The following is a 24,324-nucleotide window of genomic DNA, read 5'->3' as shown; positions in this document are numbered from 1 at the left end:
AATATATAGGGAAGGGTCAGGATATACCCGTATTATATTTATACATTTGACATGACTTCACACACTTACCATTGCTGCCTGGGGAAAAGTTATTTAATTAAGCCAATTATTTGTCAATTTGCCTGAACAAAAAGTACAGTGTCTCCCTGTAGCGTCCCAGCTGGGCATAAAAGAGGTTGAAGCTCAACTGATGATTTGTACTGGTTACTTACACGTTAAACTGTCATGACTCAAAAACACATAACCAATAAAAAGTGCATTTCAAAAACCACAAATACAGCATAAAAGTACCAACCACAACAATAAAAACCCACAACAATAAGAGACATTCACCTTTTTCCCTCTCCAGCTAGGTGCTAAATAAACCGGGTGCTTCTCCAGTGGCATGTCCATCCATCAATAACAGTTCACTAGGAATCTCACTAAAAACAAAAGTATCAAAGTTAAAATCCAAATCGCATTTCCATTTCCATTAGTTTAGTTGGGGCACTCACTTTTCCTCTGTTTGGTCCATCCAGTTTTCCAAACAGTTCCTTTAAGTGTGGCTCCGTGCCAAACAAACATTTGTCTCCCTGTTGCTCCCCTCCCCCAGCTCACGTTAGACTGGCTTTAATAAGTACACTGCTCTCAGTGCGTGGGTGCGCTTCCGCTGTTTCCTTTCAAAATAAAGGTTCTCTGTCCTGGGTCCGTTAAACTCCCTCCTCTATTGTTTTTGCATTGGCTTTTTGCCTCCTTGGGAAACCTCAGACTCTCTTGAAAACAAATGGAGACATTTTCAGTGTAAATATAAATATGCTGTCTATTGATGCTCTGTTATTATTACAACTCAACAGCAACATCAGGAATGTTGAACAATCTCTAACTCTCACAAGCCATTCTGCTACTCTTTCATCTATTCTCCACCTCCCAAAAAAGAAACAGTCCACAGAGACACCTTGTTGCACCTAAATGCCATCTTCCCCTTGTGTTACATTCCTTGGATCTGTCAAATATAACCTGTGGCATCATTTAAAGAGGTGGTGCCATGGTTTTGTAGCCTGGTAAACCCTCCCTCCAGAAATCTCATTTCCATTTGATTTCTGGAGTGAGTCTGGCCTGATCCGCCTTTCTGCAATATTGGCTCTGTACGTCGAACTGACGAGCCTATCAGCGTCGTCGCTCATCGCTCTGTGATTGACAGCGACAGTTGGCCAATCAGGTGGCGAGTTAGAGTGAGCCCGAATGAAGCCGAGTGCAGCCTGAGTGCCTCCGACAAAAGACGAACGGCAGCCATTGTTGTTGTCCGAGTGCCTTCACGTCTTATGTTCGTTTTTAAAACGGTCTCAAACTTTTTTTTTGAGGCACGGAATTTACTATTAAGATATCGTTTGGATAGAATTTAGTTGTTTAACTTCATATATGTGGTCAATTAATCATGACAGAGCCTATTTAAAAATATAAATTCAGAGAACCGGGAGGGGCGGGCTGTGACACGCATGTATCCCAATAAGGCAAGCTATTTTGGGCATGGCGATCTCAAAAGTCCCGTTGCGTCATATTATTGACGGAGGTGGTAAAAATCCACTGCAATTGGCTGAAGGAGAAAAACGATCATTGGCTGAAGGGGTTGTCAGTCAACGGTATTACCCCGCCCAACTCCAGCCCACAGCCAATATTGCAGAAAGGGGGATCAGGCCAGACTCACTCCAGAAATCAAATGGAAATGAGATTTCTGGAGGGAGGGTTTACCAGGCTAATGGTTTTGCACTTTTTCTGTTTTTCATGTGTCTATGAGGTTGATAGAATTTCATTAAGCCCACTGGTGGTGTTTTTATGGTGTTTTATGTCTTCTCTGACTATTTAGAGTTTCTTCCTGGAGGCTGAAACCTTGAGGGTCAAACGTACCAATAGAAAAACAGCCCTTTAGTGACATAGTAAAAACATACCCTCCCCCTCATTATCATAACACAACAGGTGTGGGCATGAGGAGGAGGGACTAGGACAGGTGGGTGGTGCTAAGGTGGAGGAGGAGGTGCTAAGGTGAGAGCCAGGTATACTTAATGAACTGGAGGCGTGTCCACATAAAAACATAATTTTAACACTTTCTGTACACTTTTTTGAAAAAAATCTTCCTCCTAGTATAACCATAATACCTGATGATTATGTTTTAGGGGGGGGGGAAATCTAAGGACTAAGTGGTTGAGAAAAAGAACATAAAGTAATGATGTCTACGAGCTATCAACATGATGTGTTCTTCTACTGCAGGAATGGAAAAATGAGTTCATATCCTGGGATCCCAGGAAGTTCTGTGGAATTCAGCGTGTTTCTGTACCCAGTGGATGGCTGTGGAAACCTGACATCATCATCGATGAGAGGTGGGAATATGCATGCACGCACTCGCTCGCACGCACGCGCACACACACACACACATACACACACACACACATACACACACACACACACACACACACACACACACACACACACACACACACACACACACACACACACACACACACACACACACACACACACACACACACACACGTTATTTGCGTTACACAACAGATGTGAAATGTCTATACAAATATGTTAAACTCTCTCTCTCTGTGTGTGTCTGTCTGTCTGTCTGTCTGTCTGTCTGTCTGTCTGTCTGTCTGTCTGTCTGTCTGTCTGTCTGTCTGTCTGTCTGTCTGCCTGCCTGCCTGCCTGTCTGTCTTCCAGGTTAGAGGGTGGGGCTGCTGTCAGCCCTTATGTCCACATTAAACATGATGGGACAGTCTTTCTTAACAATGATGAAGTGGTCGTCAGCCGCTGTAGAATGAACGTCTACAAGTTCCCCTTCGACACTCAGTCCTGCACCCTCACGTTTGCCTCATTGATATACAGCGGTGAGTGACTCAACTGTTAAATCATCTAACTTTATGTTAATTCTCATTCATTTTATTTGTCTGCCAGGAGTCTGGATTACCTCTGTGTTTTTTCCTGTTACTTTACCAGGTGACGAACTAGAACTCAAAGCAACCTATGACAAAGGAGAGACCAAATACTTATGGATGTGGAGGTGGGGCGAGCCTGAGTGGGAGTTTGACGACGTTACATACATCAAACACAACGGGAACACCTACCAGGACAAGATTTTTTACATTGTAGGTATTGTTCATAAACGCTAGGATGTTTTAGTAAACTGCTACAGTTGCATTTCTCAAACCTGAACTGCCTCTACATCTCCTAGATCACAATGAAGAGGAAGGCCATCCTCTACATTGACAACTTCCTGTTGCCCGTCTTGTTCTTCCTGTGTCTAGACATGGCGTCCTTCCTGATCTCGGACAGCGGTACGAAGCTGGGCTTTAAGGTCACCGTGCTGCTGGCCGTCACAGTTTTACAACTACTTCTCAACGACATCCTGCCCGCCACGTCCAACAGATTGCCAATCATAGGTAATGCTCTTGTGATTAGGGCTGACCCTGAAGCTATTTATTTGGAATCAAAGTTCAAAACTTTTTTTAGATTACTAGAAAAAAGTGCCCTGCGGGTGTTTGGCCCAATCCTACGCACCCCCCCCCCCCCAACTCCCCATACCCCCTACTAGCCTATTGAATGTCCCAACCCATGACTTACATTTGTGCAAAGTTTGGTAGACAATTGCACAGCTGGTATGTCGTGGGGAGGCACACCAGAGGAAGATAATAAGTGAGTAATTAATTGAGATCTGAACGTCAACATAACAATCCCTTGGCTGTTTGGGGCCAGCCCTACAAGGGATACATGTATCTGTTTAATACAGTTGTATCATTCATGTACACAGTATGAGTACAGATGATAATGTAGGCTATTTCAAATTACGTCCTGCTCATAGCAACCTACTGCATTGGGAGTTTTGCTCTGATGCTGCTAAGTCTGTTGGAGGCTATTCTGGTGACGTATCTGTTGGAAAAAGACTCTGTCCCCCAGAAGACAGAGACAGACAAAGACCACAACCTGAAGGAGGACGAGACCAAAGGCTACAGCTGTGACAGAGGTGAGACATTACAACACCGAGACAATCACAATTATAATGCAGGCATTTAGCAGACGTAGTGTTAAAGTAATATAACAAAGTGCACGATCAAGGCCTGGCTCAGACTGTTCGCCGGTGTAGCAGTCCAGGCACCTAGGCTCAATGTAGCCTGACAGCACATCGCAGGTTAGAGGCTGTTGCAGGCTGTAACTGTAGCATGCATGGATCTGCGTAGTCGGTCTGGCTAATGCCAGGCTAACCCTAAACCCTAATTAGCACTGTCTCTAACTACCCCCAAGAGACAGTGGGGGCAATAGCATGCCACTTGGACACAGACCGGGGTCTGATCAGCCTCAGTCGGGTCGCCTGGAGGAGGGTGTCTGTTGCAAGAACCGAAACACTCCAGGAAACAATACTGATGATGTGTCCAAGTGAAAAAAGTTTGAAAACCATTGATAATATAGCAACATAAGTAACAAATAAAAACTGTTAGGATTTAGAAGACATTTGTAAAATCCCCAGAAGCAAAGATTTGAGTTAAAAACTTTCGCTTTAAAAAAGTATGTATATATTCAAACTAAAGATTTGCACACATTTTCACAATTTAAAAAAAAAATAGCAGATCTACAAGCTCGTAGCGCAGCACTCGGTGCCGAGCTATGAGCTTGTATATCGGCTATTTTTGAATAGCCAAAGAAATCTTAAAATGACACAGATGCGTTCCCGGTCTTAAAGGGTTAATCTCTGGCTTCAATAGTGTTCTAAATTCCCAGCCATGAATATTCTGAATTGTATAATCAATCATACTGTGTGTGTCATTTCAGAGAAGAGATGCAAGTGGTGTCCTCCATGCTTTTGCAAAGTCCCTGATGATGATGGTGATGATGATGGTGATGATGATGATGATGATAGAGACACAACGCATCAGCCTCTGAGTGCAGCGGAAGAGGTTAGCATGATGTCACCATTATACATGTCACCATGTGTGTGTAGCCTACTGTATGAATGCAGAAGAAAAAAATGACCTTTGGACAAATATTTTTTTTACATCCTTGGCCCAAAAAGCAAATGTCAAATATAGTACTCTTAGACAAGTTATCATCCACTTAATAAACACTAATATAAATAATCTAATCAAACGTGTGTTTCAGGACAATAGTCTCAAAGGGGAATCTCATGGATTACAGGTGATCCTGGATGAGCTGAGAGATCTGGAGAAGAACTTGGTTTTGTTCTTTAAGAGCAAGGAAGATGGAGGCAGCCCTGGTTACTGGACCAGAGTGGCCACAAGAATCGACAAAGCTTTCTTCATTTTCTATGTGACAACAGTCGGCGTGTTCCTGGGCATCATCTTTAATGCATGGAGTACTGAAGACACCAGTGGTGTAAAGTAACTAAGTACATTTACTCAAGTGCTGTACTTAAAGGTAGGGTAAGTGAACATTTTTGGTAATTTTTTTGTTTTTTGTTAAAAAGGTTAAAGTGCTATATTCTGATAGTACTCATTGCTACAGAGCGTTTGTTCGGTCACAGGGGTCTCTCCAGCTCTTTAGTAAACAGACTATAGTACATTTTCAGGTAGGTGACAACATTTAAGCCAATTAGGAGAAAGCACTGAAAATGCATTTTCTGTTTAATAAAGAGCTGGAGAGACATGGAGACTCCTTTTACTGAACAAACACTCTATAGCAATGAGTACTACCACTATCAGAATATAGAGCTATGTATTAACACTTACTTTAACCAAAGTAAACCACTTACCCTACCTTTAAGTACAAATTTCCACTTTTACTTCAACTCCACTACATCTCAGAGGCAAATGTTATACTTTTACTTCACTACAATTATTTGAAAACTTTAGTTACTAAAGTAGTAGTAGTTACTTGATGTAGATTTGGATTATTTTTACAAAACATACATTACCCACTTCAGCCCTATATAGGCTACATTTCAGCCAGTTGAAAATAGCAGATCTACAAGCTCACAATGTGTCGCGATGCGATACATTGTGAGCTTGTAGATCTGCTATTTTCAAAATAATTTTTAAAACATTTTATACATTTTAAAACTTAATGAGTACTTTCTACTTTTGCTACTTTAAGTACATTTTGATACCAATACTTTCGTACTTTCACTCAAGTACATTTTAAAATCTGGACTTTTACTTGTAACAGAGTATTTCTACATACTTTTTTCCACCACTGCAAGATGCAATGCTTCAGCTATTGTTCATTTGCTTCTCTGTGAACACTGTTAATGCAGTAGCTGTGGGCGCCCTCTGCTGGCAGCTCCAGTCATATAGCCTAGGGAAGTGAAAAATTAATGCTGGCAATTTTTGAATTGGAATCCTGTTTATTTTTTTGCTATTTTTGAATTGAAATCCCGTTCATTTTTTTCCTATTTTTGAATTGAAATCCTGTTCATTTTTTTCCTATTTTTGAATTGAAATCCTGAAAAGTATATTTTCTTTAATGTTAAATGCATTTAGCTATACTAATGTGCTCTAAAATAACATGCTCTAAAATACAAATACATTGGACATGAAGAAGACAATAGAATTTGAATATTAGTCATTAAGCTACTAATATAGACTATGCTCATCTGTGGATGCCCGTAACCAACTGTTTTAGCTTATATTTAGCCATCTGCCTGGTTTCTGTAATTGAGTCTTGTATTCAGCCTGCGTATACGTATATGGTGCTTGTGTGATTTCACAATTTATAGTGTTTTTTTTGTGTGATTATTGTCTATTGAGGATAGATCGCCATCATGCCATGGCATAGATATTGACGATGCAGGATTTCACCAAATCTTTACAGAATATTGAAAGTCATTGTCCGTCATAATGGTGTGTTTACATGTTTATGTTGCATGTGATGAAAACTTAGGGTTGGATGAGCAGGATGGCTCGGGCGATGGCAAATGACTGTAATATCACATGTCACAATGTATTTTGTCCACATAAAATATATCTTAAAATATCATGTGTTTTGCTTCTCCTTTGGGTTTGATTTGTTCACAACTGAATGCTGTACCAAATCTAACGTCTACCAGCATACTGAAATGAAATGAATTATGCGTGTCAGTTTTTAATCATCATTATTAATCCACATTATGCTCCTAATTCAGTTAATTATAAGGCAATAAAGGAAACAAAGATGAGTAGCCTAACCCTGTGAACTTGTAGATCTATTTTGAAAAGATGTGTATACATTTCAAAACTTGTGAAACGTGACATTCTTCTTAATGAGTACTGTCTACTTTTAGTACTTTAAAGGGGAAATCCACCCATTTTCAATATTTAACTATGTCATTAATATAGCATAAAGGAGTTGTGTGGAAATAAGAAAAAAGTTCCCCCCTTTTCTTTTTGCCTTGAACTGGAGGATTGATTGTGAGTTTAACATTGCAAATTACAACGTGATGACTCATCATGTTGTAATTTGCAATGTTAAACCCACAATCAATCCTCCAGTTCAAGGCAACACAGAAAGGGGGGAACTTTTTTCTTATTTCCACACAACTCCTTTATGCTATATTAATGACATAGTTAAATATTGAAAATGGGTGGATTTCCCCTTTAAGTACATTTTGATACCAATACTTTAGTACTTTTACTCAAGTAAATTTGGAATTCCTGACTTATACTTGGAACAGAGTATTTCTACTTTGCAATATTGATACTTTTACTTATTAGTACTTTTTCCACCACTGGATAGAACAAATAGAAAATAGATGTGACATTGAAGGATTCATTTTCAGAGATTGTATTCGCATACTTTGTTTTGTTTTTAACAATTCAACAGACATAGTTGTACAGATGTTATTGGAAAAATAATTACAGTTACAGAGTTTAGTCAATATGTTGTATTCCTAACATAAATAAAAGAATGTGCCTAAGTGTACAAAAAGTTACATCAAAGTTTTCAGAGCTGTTATCGTACAGAGCATACACTACTAACTAAATGTGTTATTATACAGTAAAGCATTGGTTCTCAAAGTGGGGTCCGGGGACCCCCAGGGGTACTTGAGGGGGCTCCAGGGGGTCCCCAGCTAAATGATGGATAGTAACCAAATGGACCCTTATAGGTCTGTAACTCTGAGATTGTAAATGGAACCAAATGGACCCTTATGGGTCTGTAACTCTGAGAGTGTACAAATGGAACCAAATGGACCCTAACGGGTCCATTTGGTTCCATTTGTACACTCTCAGAGTTAAATTAACATTGATTTTACAATAAATTGGGGTCCCAGGGATGAAAATGCCATTAAATGGGGGTCCGTACTCCGTAGCCTAATGCATGTCAAACTGGGGGTCCTTGAAATTAAAATGGTTGAGAATCACTGCAGTAAAGTGAACCAACCAATACTATGAGTTTAGCTATCAAATAGAGACTAATGGAATACATATAAATGTTTGGGGTTCAGGGACCCCAACGGGTCCTTGAGACGATTCTATGGGGTCCCCAGCTAAATATTTGATAGTTAGGAACCTAATGGTGTCTTAAGGCCCCTGCATGCTACCAAATGAGGTGAGGTGATGGGGTGGCCACCGAACTGGTGGCTTTGATACTAGGCGCTCATAGTCAGGGTGATGTCCTTTAGGATTGACCCTGCCTACCTCTGGTTCAGATGCTCTCTCTCTCTCTCTCTCTCTCTCTCTCTCTCTCTCTCTCTCTCTCTCTCTCTCTCTCTCTCTCTCTCTCTCTCTCTCTCTCTCTCTCTCTCTCTCTCTCTCTCTCTCTCTCTCTCTCTCTCTCTCTCTCTCTCTCTCTCTCTCTCTCTCTCTCTCTCTCTCTCTCTCTCTCTCTCTCTCTCTCTCTCTCTCCAAGTTCTACCAAATGGACCAGAGATAGAGATGTCATTAAATGGGGTCCGTAGCCCTAATGCATGTCAAACTGGGGGTCCTTGAAATTAAGATGGTTGAGAATGAGAATCACTGCTAGAGCCGTACAAATCTTCTCTTGTGGGGGTCCCTGGCATATCTTTTCAAATGGGGGTCCGCGGGCTAATACGTGTCAATTTGGGGGTCCTTGACATGAAAAGGTTTGAGAACTACTGATCTAGATAGTGCAAATGCTCGACAGTTACATTGTTTCTATCCATTATTATTCACACCATACACAAGTTGAAGTCACAATTCACACCGAAATGTCTTATTTGCAGTCCTTGTAAGAACAAAAACATACTGTGCAATCATTCAATAAGTTAATGATATTACTATAAATTACAGTGGAACCAAGTGTACCCTTTCAGGTTTGTCATGGATTTGAAACACATGGGATATGGGTATTATTCATAATGGAATGGAATAAAGGAACCGAATGGACCCAGAAGTGTAATCTTTACACATATATAAAGCATGAGTTGCCTAATCAAAGGCATAATGCGGTTCCCTGAAATCCGAGGTTTAGAGGAGCTACCTTTTACTTAAGCCATACAATAACATATCAAGGTATCCTATCAAATGCATCTTCGATTTCTTTGAACCCAACATAAATCCCAGTTGAAGATGGGTATTGTCTTCTTATAGCCATTATAATACAACTCGGAATGACCTTTCTAATGTTTATACAGAGAGTCTCTCCTTGAAGTGTCCACTCCAGGACCACACGGAGGCAACAAGTCGGTGTTGGCTGTATGGGAGTGTCTGTGTGTGTGTGTGTGTGTGTGTGTGTGTGTGTGTGTGTGTGTGTGTGTGTGCGTGCGTGTGTGCGTGCGTGCGTGCGTGCGTGCGTGCGTGCGTGCGTGCGTGCGTGCGTGCGTGCGTGCGCGTGTGTGTGCGTGGGGGGGGGGGGTCTCTGAGGACATTATTACCAACTGTTTGATCTCAGTTACAACAGCAAAAACAACAACAACAACACTGGACTGGTTTAAAACTACTGTACATTGCTAGACACGACAGGAGTGTTGATCTATTAGTTAAGGACATAAGTTCATTATGTTTCATCATCTGCCAAAATGTATAAGCACTCTTGTGTTTCAACTGCCATGCTCAAACTGTGCAATAATGAAAATGATGCCTTTTCAGATGTTACAGCTAATATACCAGATGTTGTTGTTGTTGATAAAGACAGTAGAGAAGAGACCATTTTAGAAGTAGGTTGTACATTAGACCACAGTCTGGAAGAGGCATTCCTTACCAAGGTGCTACAGTACCAATGTCTTAAGGAAGTTATCATACAGCTTGGTTACAAATGTAAACTACTTGTGTTCATATTTGGAAGCCTCGGTAATGTCCATACATTTGTTGTGAGAGGTCGGAATGGCCCAGTCTGTCTCCACACAGAGCTCTCACAGAAAATGCAATGCTGTTGTGAGATAATCTGTGATATTCCTATATTTGACTTTCTACTTTCTAATCTTTGGCCCTATTTCCTGTAAAGCCTAATTTCAACTTTGTCACACACAGTTTTTTTTTCTTTCTTTCTACTCCCAATGTTAGACTGTGGTCTCAGTTTTGTGTTTGTGTGTAGCAGGAGTATTCTAACGCAAATCACAACAAAGGTTATCTCATGGCACATTACATATTGAGCAGGTCAAGACCATTATTTAATTTACAAATATGTAACAATTACCCTACTTTTGGACATCTAGTAACCACAAGTAGGCCTGCATTCTGGGAGCTAGTGCAGTGTTCTAGTGGGGTAATTAGCTCCTAAGATACTAGATTTTGAGGCCACGATATTGCCCTGATCAGAGCAATGGTAGTGCTGATTTCGTCGACTAAAACTATGACGAAAAATGTTTGTCGACTAGCTTTTTTCACTGACGAAAACGAAGTAAAAACTAAGCTACGATGACTAAAACTACGACTATGACTAAAGAAATGTTAGTGAGTGACTGGTGGAGAAGAGATCCAGTAGAAACTCTGAAAATAGCAGATCTACAAGCTTGCAGATCTAACGTAGTCGTCTATAATCTTAAAAAAATAAATACAAAACTAAATAAGCTTTAGTCGTCTATAATCTTATGATATAGTCGACTAAAACTAGACAAAAACTAAAACATGTCAGATGACTAAAATATGATTAAAACTAAATGGAATTTTATGCAAAAGACTATGTCCTCTTGCACTTCTTATAGAAGAGGCAACTAAATCAAAACTTGCTGTCAAAATCAACACTGAGCAATGGTCACCGAGTTATGGCCATTTGAAGTAAACATTGCTGTAACACTGCTGTAGCACCCCGCCCATTTCTGTGCACTTTAGGTTTTCTGGTGGTAATAATGTAGAGAATGCTGCCCTCTACAGGTAAGAAAGTGGTACATCTGTATACAACAGGAGAAGCATTCTTCCAGTCAATCACAAGTAAGAGGTAATGCAGTGGAATACAGCTGTTTATGTTCTATACCCTCCAGTGGTGTAAAGTAACTAAGTACATTTACTTAAGTACTGTACTCTTGAGGTATTTGTACTTTACTTGAGTATTTCCAATACTTCTACTTCTACTCCACTACATCGCAGAGGCAAATATTGTACTTTTACTCCACTACAATTATTTGAAAACTTTAGTTACTAGTTACTTTGCAGCTATAACTTAGAATACTATAAAACATACATTAACCACTTTAGCCCTATTTTATACTTATAGGCTATTTGAAAATAGCAGATCTGCTATTTTCAAACATTTAAGTACTTTTACTTTTGGTACTTTAAGTACATTTTGATGGCAATACTTTTGCACTTTTAAAGTACATTTTTAATTCTGGACTTATACTTGTAACAGAGTGTTTATATAGTGCAGTATTGGTATTTTTACATAAGTAAAGAATTTGAGTACTTTTTCCACCACTGATACCCTCCAACACACACACACACACACACACGCGCGCACACGCGCACACGCGCACACGCACACACGCACACACGCACACATGCACTCATATAGTTTAGCTTACTCTGAATGTGTGCGTGTGTGTTTGCGTGAATCCTTGCGTGTGTGTATTATTTTAGGGGAATCGCAGTGACACAGGAGAATCAATCGTCCTCCTGGCCCAACTTTAGCAATCAAAGGCACTTGATGACTTGGAACCCCATTTATTTTGCTGTTGTCTAATCTGATCTATAGGGTGACGTCCCAATCCCATCCCAATACTTCAATCAGGAAAGCATGGATATTGTTCAGTGTGTTTGAGTCTACCTTCCCATAATAATCTCAAGACAGATTCAGAGCTCTGCAGCTGAATCTGTCAGGAGCTCCTGTTACAACGTGTATAGTTAGGAATGTTAGGAATGTAAACAAAGACACATGGACCAGAAGTGGAGGGCTGAGGGCACTGTTTTTTCCTTTTCTTTTTTTTTACTATGGGTTCCCAGATTGACCTTCCCACAACAGACCAGTTGTCAGTTGCCGCAACTTTGACACAAATTCATGGCCTTTGACCAATCTACTTTTCCCCTTTTCAATGTTCACACAATTATATGTATATACACTTTGCATGAACGGTAAAGAGACATAAACAGATTATGACCAGTAGGGGGCAGCACTACAGCGTGCAATGCATGCACCATCTCTACAGCAGATGTGACTTATATTCATTGGAATGCCATCTGAGGGCAGCATTCCATTTCATTGGTTTCTATCTGCATCTCTACAGGCAGCAGGGGGGGGGGGTGTTCTCGGTTCAGAAGATGGAGGGTATGGGGGGGGGGGGGTTCAGTTAGGAACTGCTTGATATGGAAGGTGAGAAGATGGAGTATTTGGGGCATATATGGGCAACTGGCGGCCCGGGGACCACATGTGGCCCTTACCTTCACTTAATGCAGCCCACAGGTTAATTATTGATGTCAGCTGTTTACAATTCCAAACATGCAATCATGACCCGCTTTAATTACTATAGTATAGTTATATTAGTTTAATGACTTTTTTATGTCCAATGTATTTGTATTTAAGTTTATAAAGTTAACTTAAATATAACTAAATGCATTTGAAATTAAATAAAAATGGTACTTTTCAGGATTCCAATTAAAAAATAATTCCAATTCCAAAATAGCAAAAATAGCTTATCTACAAGCTCAGAAAGTGTCACGATGCGACGCGTCTTGAGCTTGTAGATCAGCTATTTTTGCTACTTTTGTGTGACATACTAGAATGACGAAGTACGCCATTAATTTACAAAAAAAAGTTAAAATATGGAGATAAGAGGTTTCTTCCCGACAGCAACAATATGCAATGTGTCCCTCTGGAGTGAGTGTGGAAATATAGTGGCCCTCTACATTATCAAAGTTGCATCACCTCTGATCTGGGGTGTAGGGGCTTGGGTATATATGAGAGCTTTCAGGTATGGAAGGGGCCAAATGTCTGAAGGATGTTTTTTCTTTCTTTTTTCGTCTGCTCAAATGTAAAGTATAATGATCGTTGTCAAAGTAAAGCATCTATACTATTGCATTTTGGCATTGCTACTTTTATTCAAGTAAAAAATATATATCTTCCATTATTATCACCACACACCCTCCAGCACATACCCTCAATAAAAGATTTAACCACATGAACCCCTATTCTGGGCATGTAATAACAGGCAAACACTTAAATTGTATAATTTTCTATAGGAAAATTTAAGAAGAAAAAAAAACATATTAATGCAATTAAATTAAATTAAAAAAATATATATATTTTTTCTAAACACGGCCCCCTCACGTATTAGAAGGACAACAACATCAGTCACCAGAACCAAGGACATGAGTTTTCAGTGAATCTATCATGGTTAACATGGAGTTTGAAGTTACAATGGGTTTGTATAGGACGGGGGCGTGTCTGATAGAAATCCATATCAAATGAATCAAGCAACTGTCTGGGGTTCTTCTCACACAAGCCAGAGTAGACGTTAAAATGACCCCAAACATGTTTGAAAGTGTAATAATATCCCTTCTCGTGTTTAAACAGTTTAAACAACCACTATTCCAGGTAATCCTACACATACAGTAGGCCTGCTGTTACCTGTCGGCCCGGCCTATCCTCACAGCACCTCTGAGGGAGGGATGATCCTGGGCAGAGTGCCATATGCACTTTCCTGTTTTCCTTCTTTAGCTTTCTGTTACTTTCTCTTTCATTGCGTACAGTCTTGGATTTTATTGTTACTGTATGGACAGTGAATATGTAGCTGCAGAGAGGTTGAGGATTCTATAAAAAGACACTTATTTGTATGTGTAGGGTTGGTCTTCTTGACAGAGGACCAGCTCTGTTATTCTCATACACAGTCATCAGTTGAGTGAGCTCAATCGGTCCGTCTTTGGCATGGGGCCTGGGAAGGTGTTACTGATTATGGGTAAGTCTATATCCACACTGGTGGAACTAAGTAACTATAAGTACTTTTACTCAAGTAATGCACTTCAGAGCAATTTCAAAGTACTTTTACTTTACTTGAGTATGTATGTGTTTTTAATACTTTATGCTTTTAATCCATTATATCTCAGAGGCAAATATTGTACTTTTTTACTCCAGTACAATTATTTGAATACTTTGCGGATTTAGATTATTATTACAAAACCTACATGAACCATTTAAGCCTATTTTATACTTGGCGATTGATGGCAGATCTACAAGCTCACATTGCAACACATGAGCTTGTAGATCTGTTTTTTTTATTGCAAAATATTGCAATAAATGTGTGAAATGAGACATTCTGCATGAGCCTACTTTTACGTTTGGTACTGTAAATACAGTATATTTGATGCCAATACTGTTGCACTTGTATTCGAGTAACATTTTGAATGGAGGCCCTTTACTTGTAACAGAGTATTTCTACATTGTGGTATTGCTACTTTTACTTAGGCCTAAGTATAAAAAAATATATATCTGAGTACCTCTTCCACCAGTGCTGGGGACCAGAGTGATGAAGACAAAATGTCCAGCCTCGATGTACAGAACTTGACCCATTATTGTCCTCATCACCACACATCCTCCAGCACAAACCCTCAATTAAAGATTTAACCACATGAACCGCTATTCTGGGCATGTCATAACAGGCACTTAAATTAAAGGAAAATTTAAGAAAATATATATATATAATAAAATGATATACAAACACGGCCCCCTCACGTATTAGAAGGACAATATCAGTCACCAGAACCAAGGACATGAGTTTTCAGTGAATCTATCCTGGTTAAAATGGAGTTTGAAGTTACAATGGGTTTGTATAGGACGGTGGTCAGGAAGTCATCTGATCGTTAAGCATTACACATTGCAGGAGTTTATATCTTCAAATCGGCTGTCATATATGGTTGTTTTCACACTATAGATTGATCCCCGACCAGGGATTACACACTGTAGGATAGTTCACTAGGATGCTATCCAGGGTCAGACCCAATACATACATTTGTTTTTATTCCAATTAATTTTAATCTATGTATCCTGTGATATATGAGTCTCTCTCTCTCTCTCTCTCTCTCTCTCTCTCTCTCTCTCTCTCTCTCTCTCTCTCTCTCTCTCTCTCTCTCTCTCTCTCTCTCTCTCTCTCTCTCTCTCTCTCTCTCTCTCTCTCTCTCTCTCTCTCTCTCTCTCTCTCGTCAAGTACGCAGCACGCAGTGTTGCCATGTCCTTTTATTATAAGCGACTTTGGGATTGTTTTTCTGTAAAGTTGCTTGAAAGTGTAGTTGCTTATTTGGCCGTGTTTCCTAATGTTGTTTGAACCAGTTGTTCTCAAACATTTTCATGGCAAGGACCCCCAAATTAATAAAATTAACAAAATTAGACCCCCATACAAGATCTGTGTGGATTTGGAAAATATTCCATAATTTTCATTTTTTTTCCACAATTTTTCTTTATAGCTGATCTACAATGTGAGCTTGTCGATTGGCTATTTTTCAAATATCCAATGTATTTGTATATAGGTTTAAAGTGCTTATAGTCCAAAAAAGGTCCCAGACAGCATAATCGGACCAAATATCCTGCAGTGTGTACCTGCCTTTATCAGTACAGACAGTGTTTCCATCTTACATTGCAGGAGCAAAAGGGCCATTTAGCTGTAGAGGTGACAGAGTACGTATTATACTTCATATGGTTATTGTTATTATAGACAGATGGCTTTTCAGAGGACAGTGTTACTTGAGCACAGGAAGAGATTCAGTTCTACCAGCTAAACTTGTTTTGTGTTAGTCAACTTTTAATAGTTGTGGCTTCCATTAAGGCATACATGGGCAACTGGCGGCCCCGGGGGCCACATGCGGCCCCCCACCTTCATTTAATGCGGCCCGCAGGTTAATATCAGAACACTGATATATCATTGACATCAACAAAGTGATTGGTCAAGCTTCACGTGACACGTGTCTATAAACACATTATAAACACATATCGATGACAAAATGTATCAAAGGCGCCGCTACCTTCACACAGGGTGTGATTTTTTATGAAGCTTTTGCATATACAGGCTTTATGAAAAAAAAACATTCAAAGAACCTATCACTGATCTGCAGCTACTCAGTCAGGGGTATGTATAAACTGAATGTTTGATGATTTAATGTCCTTGCGCTTCATGGGATTACAGTCACATACTGTACTACTGAGGAGGTGTTTGTTCAGCCTCTTCTTAAAGGCATGAATACTACTTGATGTAATGTCTCCAACAACCGCAGGGGGGAGGCTGTTCCATGTTGTGACAGCAGAGTGGAGAAAGCTCCTATCAAGGCATTTGGTGTTTGACTTGAGGATGGTCAGAGCGTGGCTTGGTGGCTAGTACCCTCCGGGTGATACGACCTTGGATGTGAGCTTGGGGTAGCAGTGCTTTGAGATCCAAAAGTTAACATAAGTATAACTAAATGCATTTGAAATTGAATTGAAAAAATAATCAGGATTCCAATTCAACGCAAAATTCTGGATTCCAATTCAAAAATAGCAGATCTACAAGCTCAAAACGCGCCGCACTGCGGCACATTTTGAGCTTGTAGATCTGCTATTTTTTGCTACTTTTGTGTGACATAGACTGGCGAAAAAAGTTAAAATACGGAGAGACAGTATATGCAATGTGGCCCTCTGGAGTGAGCGTGGAAATATAGTGGCCCTCTACATCATTAAAGTTGCCCAACCCTGCATTAAGGTGAGGTTGATGAGAACGTCTAAGCCTTAGACGTTCCTCATACGGCATTCGGCATACCTTAGGCCCTAAGGCATGCCGAATGGAACAAAGGAAAACGACTTGAGAGTCAACACAGATAATTACGTGCAGCACACGATGAGTGATTCATGAAGGGCACGACAGGATCTAAAGGAATGCAGTGTCACAATAGTTTGATGCAAATACTTTGATCAGAGGTGAGGAGGAGGAGGTCTGATGGTGAGGCTGTGGATCAAGGGTTTCCATGGATTGTGATTGTGGAGTGTTACTATGGTTATTAGTGGTATTATTGGACACTTTGAAACGCTTTCTCTCAACTGACATAAATCAACTTGACTTTTTGATATTTTCAGGGAGTCTCGTTGTCTTGTTGTCCTCATATGATGCAATCATGTCCCGAACATACGATACCACAAATCTCCTGCAACATATTAATGAGCATGTCATCCCGACACTTTATGAGTCACCGACCTGATTCAATTGTGTATGTTAGAATTATGTTTTTACATTATAATAAAAAAAGTATAGACGATAGGTTAGCTGCTTTCGCATTAAACTATTGTGACACTGCATTCAATTAAAATCCTGGCATGCCCGTCATTAATCACTCATCATGTAGGCCTACATATATTTTTTCTCTCTCAAGTTTCCTTGCTCCAGTGTTCCATTTGCATTTTTATCCTTGACGTTTCTGTGAGAAGCATTTAACATGTAATTATTACGTCTAACAAATGACATGTAGCTTGTAGGGAGTGCCTTTTGTTGTTACATTGGCATGCCTTGGACTTTCTCATCAACAAAGAATGCCTGATCACCGTAATGGAAACCACAACTATTGAAGCTAACCTTGCCAAAAGAAACAAATGGTTTAGCTGGTAGAACATGATCTCCTTCTGTCCTCAAATAACACTGACCTTTGAAAAGCCAGCCATCTCTTTAATAGCCATATGATCTATAATACTCACCCACTCACCTTTGCAGCTAAGTGGTCCTTTTGCGATGGAAGCACTGTCTGTACTGATTAGACTATCAATTATCATTATTATTTGTTTGGTCGTTAAGTGACTCGTAGTTAATGCAGACATACAATTGTTTTTAAAAGTGCTGCACATTGGAATAGACCCTATGACACATTAGGAGTCCATTAGTACACATTCAGGGCTAGGCCAGTGTGTTTTTGGTAAGATGGTTATTTTGCATGTCCGTGGCAGAAATGAAATATGAATGAAAATGTCCATCACAAGCTGCCATGTTGATGATGACACAATGCATAACTGAACAGTGAGATGGCTGTAACACACACCGTCCCTGCATGCAAAAAGCTACATAAGGAAGGGGGGGGGGGGCTGTCACTCAAGACTCTGAGTGACCAATGGAGAGCTGTCTTACATCTTAAAGCGTAGGACCCGCCTTCTGATCTTTCACCCCTCATACAAAAAATCAGAGAGAGAGAAGAAAAGAATGGAGAAGGAGAAGACAGAGTTTTGAGAGAGAAGGCTTTTGCAGTCGCAAAAAATTACTTTCATTCGCAAATGAGATTTTTTTTTTTTTTTATTTAATTAAATTTGTAATGACATAACACATTTGAATTACACACATTTTAGTGTGTATTTTGTTTTATCTAGTTTAAAACGTTTTACTCTTGAGTTCTAAAAGTTTTTCTTTATTTTCTTTCAAATATGTTTTTTTGACTTGCAAATATATGTTTTTTGATTGCTGTTTTAATTATTTTTCATTCATTTTCAATTATTTTTTCACTTGTGAAGAAAATAATATATATTTTTTCTCTCTCAAAGTCTTTTGTTTTTGTTAATAAAGATAACTCCATAATCCTCTGTGTTAACCACAGAGAGTGAAAAACAGAGAAGGTAGAACACAGTAAAAAATCTTCAGTGTTTAATTTAACTCTGTGACTGCCACACTGTTCTAAATGGCCGCGGAGCCGCGGAGCCACGGAGCCACGGAGCCGCGGAGCGTCAGATGGGGCGCACCTAACTTTTAGTTTATCAAGTAAATTGTGGCTTGGCGGGTTACCCCCCAGCCTAATGGCAGCTGCACCTGATTGAACCATAGGTATGAACGGAGTGTGTGTGCGTGCGTGCGTGCGTGTCGGCACAGTGGCCCCGTCCCTTGCGTCTGAACAGCGTCCGTCTTTCTCTCGGTACCCCGCTGTGCCGTTCCATACAGTAGCGAACCAGATAAATATTAAACATGAGAGAGAGACAGAGAGAGAGAGAGAGAGAGCTGTGTGTGTGTGTGCGTGTCTGTGTGCGTGTCTGTGTCTGTGTCTGTGTCTGTGTGTGTGTGTGTGTGTGTGTGTGTGTGTGTGTGTGTGTGTGTGTGTGTGTGTGTGTGTGCGCGCGCGTGCGTGTGTGTGTTTTAACAGATGGATAGTTTGCCAACAAAAAGAGGCACGGCACAGATTTATACGAAAGAATGTTAAAAGGATAACCCACACCCTCAGGGCTCGTTTCCATTAATTAGGTCCTGTGTATTCCCCAGAGAGAGAGAGAGAGAGAGAGAGAGACAGACAGACAGACAGACATAGAAATAGAAAATGTAATGACAATCAATAATGTCCTGTCTAGGTCTTGTGCATAATAACACGGGAGCTTTGCATGTTTTCGTGAGACGTCGGTTAAAATTAATTGTAATAAAAACAAATGTAGTATCAGGTCTGGATGGCCTCATAGTGAACTCTTACAGTGTGTGATCCCTTGTAGGCGATCAATCGCGTCGTAAAAAACACAACGATATATGACAGACGATTTCAAGACAGAGACTCATGTAGTGTGAAATGCTTAACGATCAGATGAGTCCCCGACCACTTTAAGAGTCTCACAGTGTGTACCAGGCCTAAAGCTATGTGAGCTGTTATAAAACAGTTCACATCCAGACACAGAGCCATGACTGACTGTCATTTCCATAGCAATGGTATTGTCATATAAACAGCAGTGACAGTCCATCAAGCTGACGAGCACAGATCATATATTTCCATTGCATGTCAACCTGTAAGCTATTATATTGTACGTATACAAATAAATTGATTGATTGGTACAGGAATTGAGAGTTGAGATTGAGAATATGGTATCTAGTTTAAATGTGCGACAGGAAAATGATTATTTAGGCTTGTTTCTGCACCAGTAGTAGCAGACGAGAGGTCCAATCTACGGAGCCTGTCTGACCAAACACGCTAAACAGCCAATCAGGGTGCTCTACAGAGCCTTCACCCCCCTCTTCATTACCCAACGTGGCTCTACCAGTCGGCCTAAAAACTGAACATGCTCGCTTTCTCTGAGTCGATAGAGGTCCAACCCGACGGAACGACACGATCCGACAACAATTTGCTTTCCGACACCGAGTCGGCCCACAATCAATGTGGTGGAGAGCTGCCTTAACACATTTCTCATGCAAATCTGCCAACATAATACATGTTGCCCCACCCCCCTTTCTCTCGCTCTCTCTCTCTCTCACACACACACACACACACACACACACACACACACACACACACACACACACACACACACACACACACACACACACACACACACACACACACACACACACACACACACACACACACACACACACACACACACACACACACAAACACACACACACACACACACACACGTCACACGTGGCTGCAATTTGTAACTGGCCCCTGTAGAAAGTCTAAGCTTATCACCTGAAATAACCCCCCAGCCCCTAACTGTTTACTGTGCATATTTTTCTTTTTGATTACTGCTCAGTTTACAATGGTGGAAAAATAACTCAAAATGTTTAATTAAGTAAAAGTATCAATACCGCAATGCAGAAGTACTCTGTTACAAATAAAAGTCCGGAATTAAAAATGTACTTGAGTAAAAGTACAAAAGTATTGGTATCAAAATGACTTAAAGTACCAAAAGTAAAGGTACTAAAATGTTTTTTTTTTTAATGTAACAATAGCAGATCTACAAGCTCACAATGTGTTGCGGTGCGGCACGTTGTGAGCTTGTAGATCTGCTATTTTCAAATAGCCTGAGTATAAAATAGGCCTAAAGTGGTTAATGTATGTTTTATAATATAATTATTTATATCTTCAAAGTAACTAGTAACTAAAGTTTTCAAATAATTATAGTGGAGTAAAAGTACAATATTTCCCTCTGAGATGTAGTGGAGTAGAAGTAGAAGTATTGAAAATGGGAAATACTCCAGTAAATTAAAAAATCCTCAAAAGTGTACTTAAGTACAGTACTTAAGTAAATGTACTTAGTTACTTTACACCACTTTGCATATTATTGTATATCATTGTTTGTCTTAAATGTTTAGATGAATTGAATACACAGGACTCCAATGAAAACAAGTCATAGGCTTTCTCTGGTTATACTTTTAGCATCCTTTTGTATCAATCTGTACCTCTGTGCTTATTTCTTTTTTTACAAACTGTTAATAATGTATTCAATCAATCAAACACAGAGCATAAAACACATTATAAAAGTACATTTACATTAAATTAAAATGAAAAGAAGTAGAAATAAAGCAGAAAGAGTAAAATGGTGGTGTAGTATAAAGAAGTGGTGGGTTTCAGATATTATAACATTAGCGGTTCTTAGCATCACTTTGTGACTAGAATGTGTGTGGATATACTGCACTGTGACTGCTTGTCATGTGGTGTGAAAGACATCACAGATTAATAAAGTCTTGTCTTATTCCACAGGGTTACTATGTGTGCTGAAAAGATGTGACTGTACAGGTACTATGTTTTATCTATTGGGCCTTCTGTGCCTTTTATACACATGAAGCTTTTCTTTACAAACGTTACTGTGGTAAACATCGGTTAATTAAAGCATAAACAGTACATGATAATTGTTGTTGTTGTTGTTGCATATATCATGTTATAATATATTTTAACTTTATATTTCTATCCTCAGGTTCTCCACAGGTAAAACTTGTGAATGGTCCTGATAGATGCTCTGGTAGAGTGGAGGTTTATCATGAAGGCCAGTGGGGAACAATATGTCATAATCTCTGGGATCTCAATGATGCTCAAGTAGTGTGTAGACAGGTGGGCTGTGGAACAGCTCTGACAGCCAAAAGGAGGGCGTTCTTTGGTGAAGGCCGTGGTAAAGTCTGGTTGGGTTATATGCACTGTTTGGGCCATGAGAGGTTCCTTGATGCCTGCAGTCACCTGGGATATGGAGTTACTAGCTGCTCCCATGCTCTAGATGCTGGTGTGATCTGTTCAAGTAAGCTCCATGTTTTATTGTCTGTCATGGATTATTTATGCTGGTCACTTCTGTTTATGTTTCATGTAATTCACTTGATGACCAGTCGTGGAAAAAGTACTCAAATGCTTTACTTAAGTAAAACAGTGGTGGAAAGTAACTAAGTATATGTACTCAAGTACTGTACTTAAGTACAATTGTGAGGTATTTGTACTTTACTTGAATATTTCCAATTTCCAATACTTTTACTTCTACTCCACTACATCTCGGTGGCAAATATTGTACGTTTTACTCTAATACAATTATTTGAAAACTTTAGTAACTAGTTACTTTGCAGATATAAATGATTACATTATAAAACATACATTAACTACTTTAGCCCTATTTTATACCTCGGCTATTTGAAAATAGCCGATCTACAAGCTCACAACGCATCGCATGGCGACGCGTTTTGAGCTTGTAGATCGGCTATTTTCAAACATTTTAGTACTTTTACTTTTGGTACTTTAAGTACCTTTTCATACCAATACTTTTGAACTTTTACTATTAAGTAAATTTTGAATTCTGGACTTTTACTTGTAGTACTTTTACATTGCAGTATACTTTTACTTAAGTAAAACATTTGAGTACTTTTTCCACCACTGGAGTTAATGAATGATATTATTCTACACACAGTAACCAGTTTGCTGTTAGAGTTTCAGTCTCAACCGTTTTCAAAGCAAAGTACACTTCATCATGAAGTCATGTGCTGTTAACCCATTCAGACCGGGAGTGTCATTTTTTTCCTCATTTCTTTGGGCTATTAAAAAATAGCAGATATTCAAGCTCATAGCGCGGCACCGAGTGCCGCGCTATGAGCTTGAATATCTGCTTTTTTTTTTTAATCATGGGATTTTTTTTGCAAATCTTTCAATACATATATTTTTTAAAGCAACATTTTTTAACTCAAATCTTTGCTTCTGGGGGATTCTACAATTGTCTTCTAAATCCTCACAAAAATTCTAAGATAAAACTTGTTGTTGCTATAATATCAGTGGTTTTCATGTCAAGGACCACAAAATGGTATGTATTCGGCCGCGGACCCCCATCTCAAAATCTGTTGTTCCAGGGACCCCCCAGAAGCAAAGATTTGAGTTAAAGAATTGATTCAGACAGAAAATAACAGATCTACAAGCTCATAGCACGGCACTCTGTGCCGCGCTATGAGCTTGTATATCTGCTATTTTTGAATAGCCAAAGGAATCTTAAAGTGACACAGACACGTTGCCGGATTGAATGGGTTAAATTATACTGCTCCATTTTTCACACACACCAGATCTAGATGCTGGTGTGATCTGTTCAAGTAAGCTCCATGTTTTATTGTCTGTCATGGATTATTTATGTTGGTCACTTCTGTTTATGTTTCATGTAATTCACTTGATGACCAGTGATGGAAAAAGTACTCAAATTCTTTACTTAAGTAAAAGTACCAATACTGCACTATAGAAATACTCTGTTACAAGTACAAGTCCAGAATTAAAAAAGTACCAACAGTAAAAGTAGTAGTAGCCTATGTATAAAATAGGGCTAAAGTGGTTAATGTATGTTTCATAACATCATAATTTATGCCTGCAAAGTAACTAATGTTTTCAAACAATGGAGTAAAAGTACAATATTTGCCTCTGAGATGTAGTGGAATATAAGTAAAAGTATTGGAAATTGGAAATACTCAAGTAAAGTACAAATACCTAAAAAAGTGCAGTACTTAAGTAAATGTACTTAGTTACTTCACACCACTGTTGACAACATTAATGTATTATCCCCTTGGTTCACAGTTTATGTAAAATACTTTCCAAAATGATTTTTCAAAACACATCCGATCTCATTGGAAGAATGAATGCACTCTGTAGAGCCTCTATCTAGTTATGTATTCTGTTCTTCTTCTTTTTATGTGTTTTTGTATAAATGTAGAGATAGGAATGAGTATGAAGAAATGACTGATCCCATTTACACTGCTTGAACACAAATGTTTCTCTCTCTCTCTCTCTCTCTCTCTCTCTCTCTCTCTCTCTCTCTCTCTCTCTCTCTCTCTCTCTC

At 39.4% G+C, this 24,324-nt stretch overlaps 1 protein-coding gene across 2 annotated transcripts in view; it reads left to right on the top strand.

Moving 5' to 3' along the window:
• Window positions 1–24,324, top strand: part of LOC311059711 (adhesion G protein-coupled receptor E3-like) — a 75,593-nt gene that overhangs the window by 29,086 nt on the left and 22,183 nt on the right. The window contains exons 1-3 of one of the 2 annotated variants that reach the window (XM_084077739.1): window positions 14,053–14,251; window positions 21,741–21,776; window positions 21,955–22,269. In XM_084077739.1, the coding sequence (XP_083933865.1) occupies window positions 14,221–14,251; window positions 21,741–21,776; window positions 21,955–22,269 (382 nt within the window). In that variant the 5' untranslated portion in view covers window positions 14,053–14,220. Of the gene's footprint in view, window positions 1–14,052; window positions 14,252–21,740; window positions 21,777–21,954; window positions 22,270–24,324 lie in introns of those variants that run through there. The other variant, XM_084077738.1, reaches the window with a different exon arrangement.

This window comes from Gymnoscopelus microlampas, assembly GCF_963454915.1.
Source record: "Gymnoscopelus microlampas genome assembly, chromosome: 14".
NCBI classification, from domain to species: Eukaryota; Metazoa; Chordata; class Actinopteri; order Myctophiformes; family Myctophidae; genus Gymnoscopelus; species Gymnoscopelus microlampas.
This window is presented reverse-complemented; position numbering and strand designations above follow the sequence as displayed.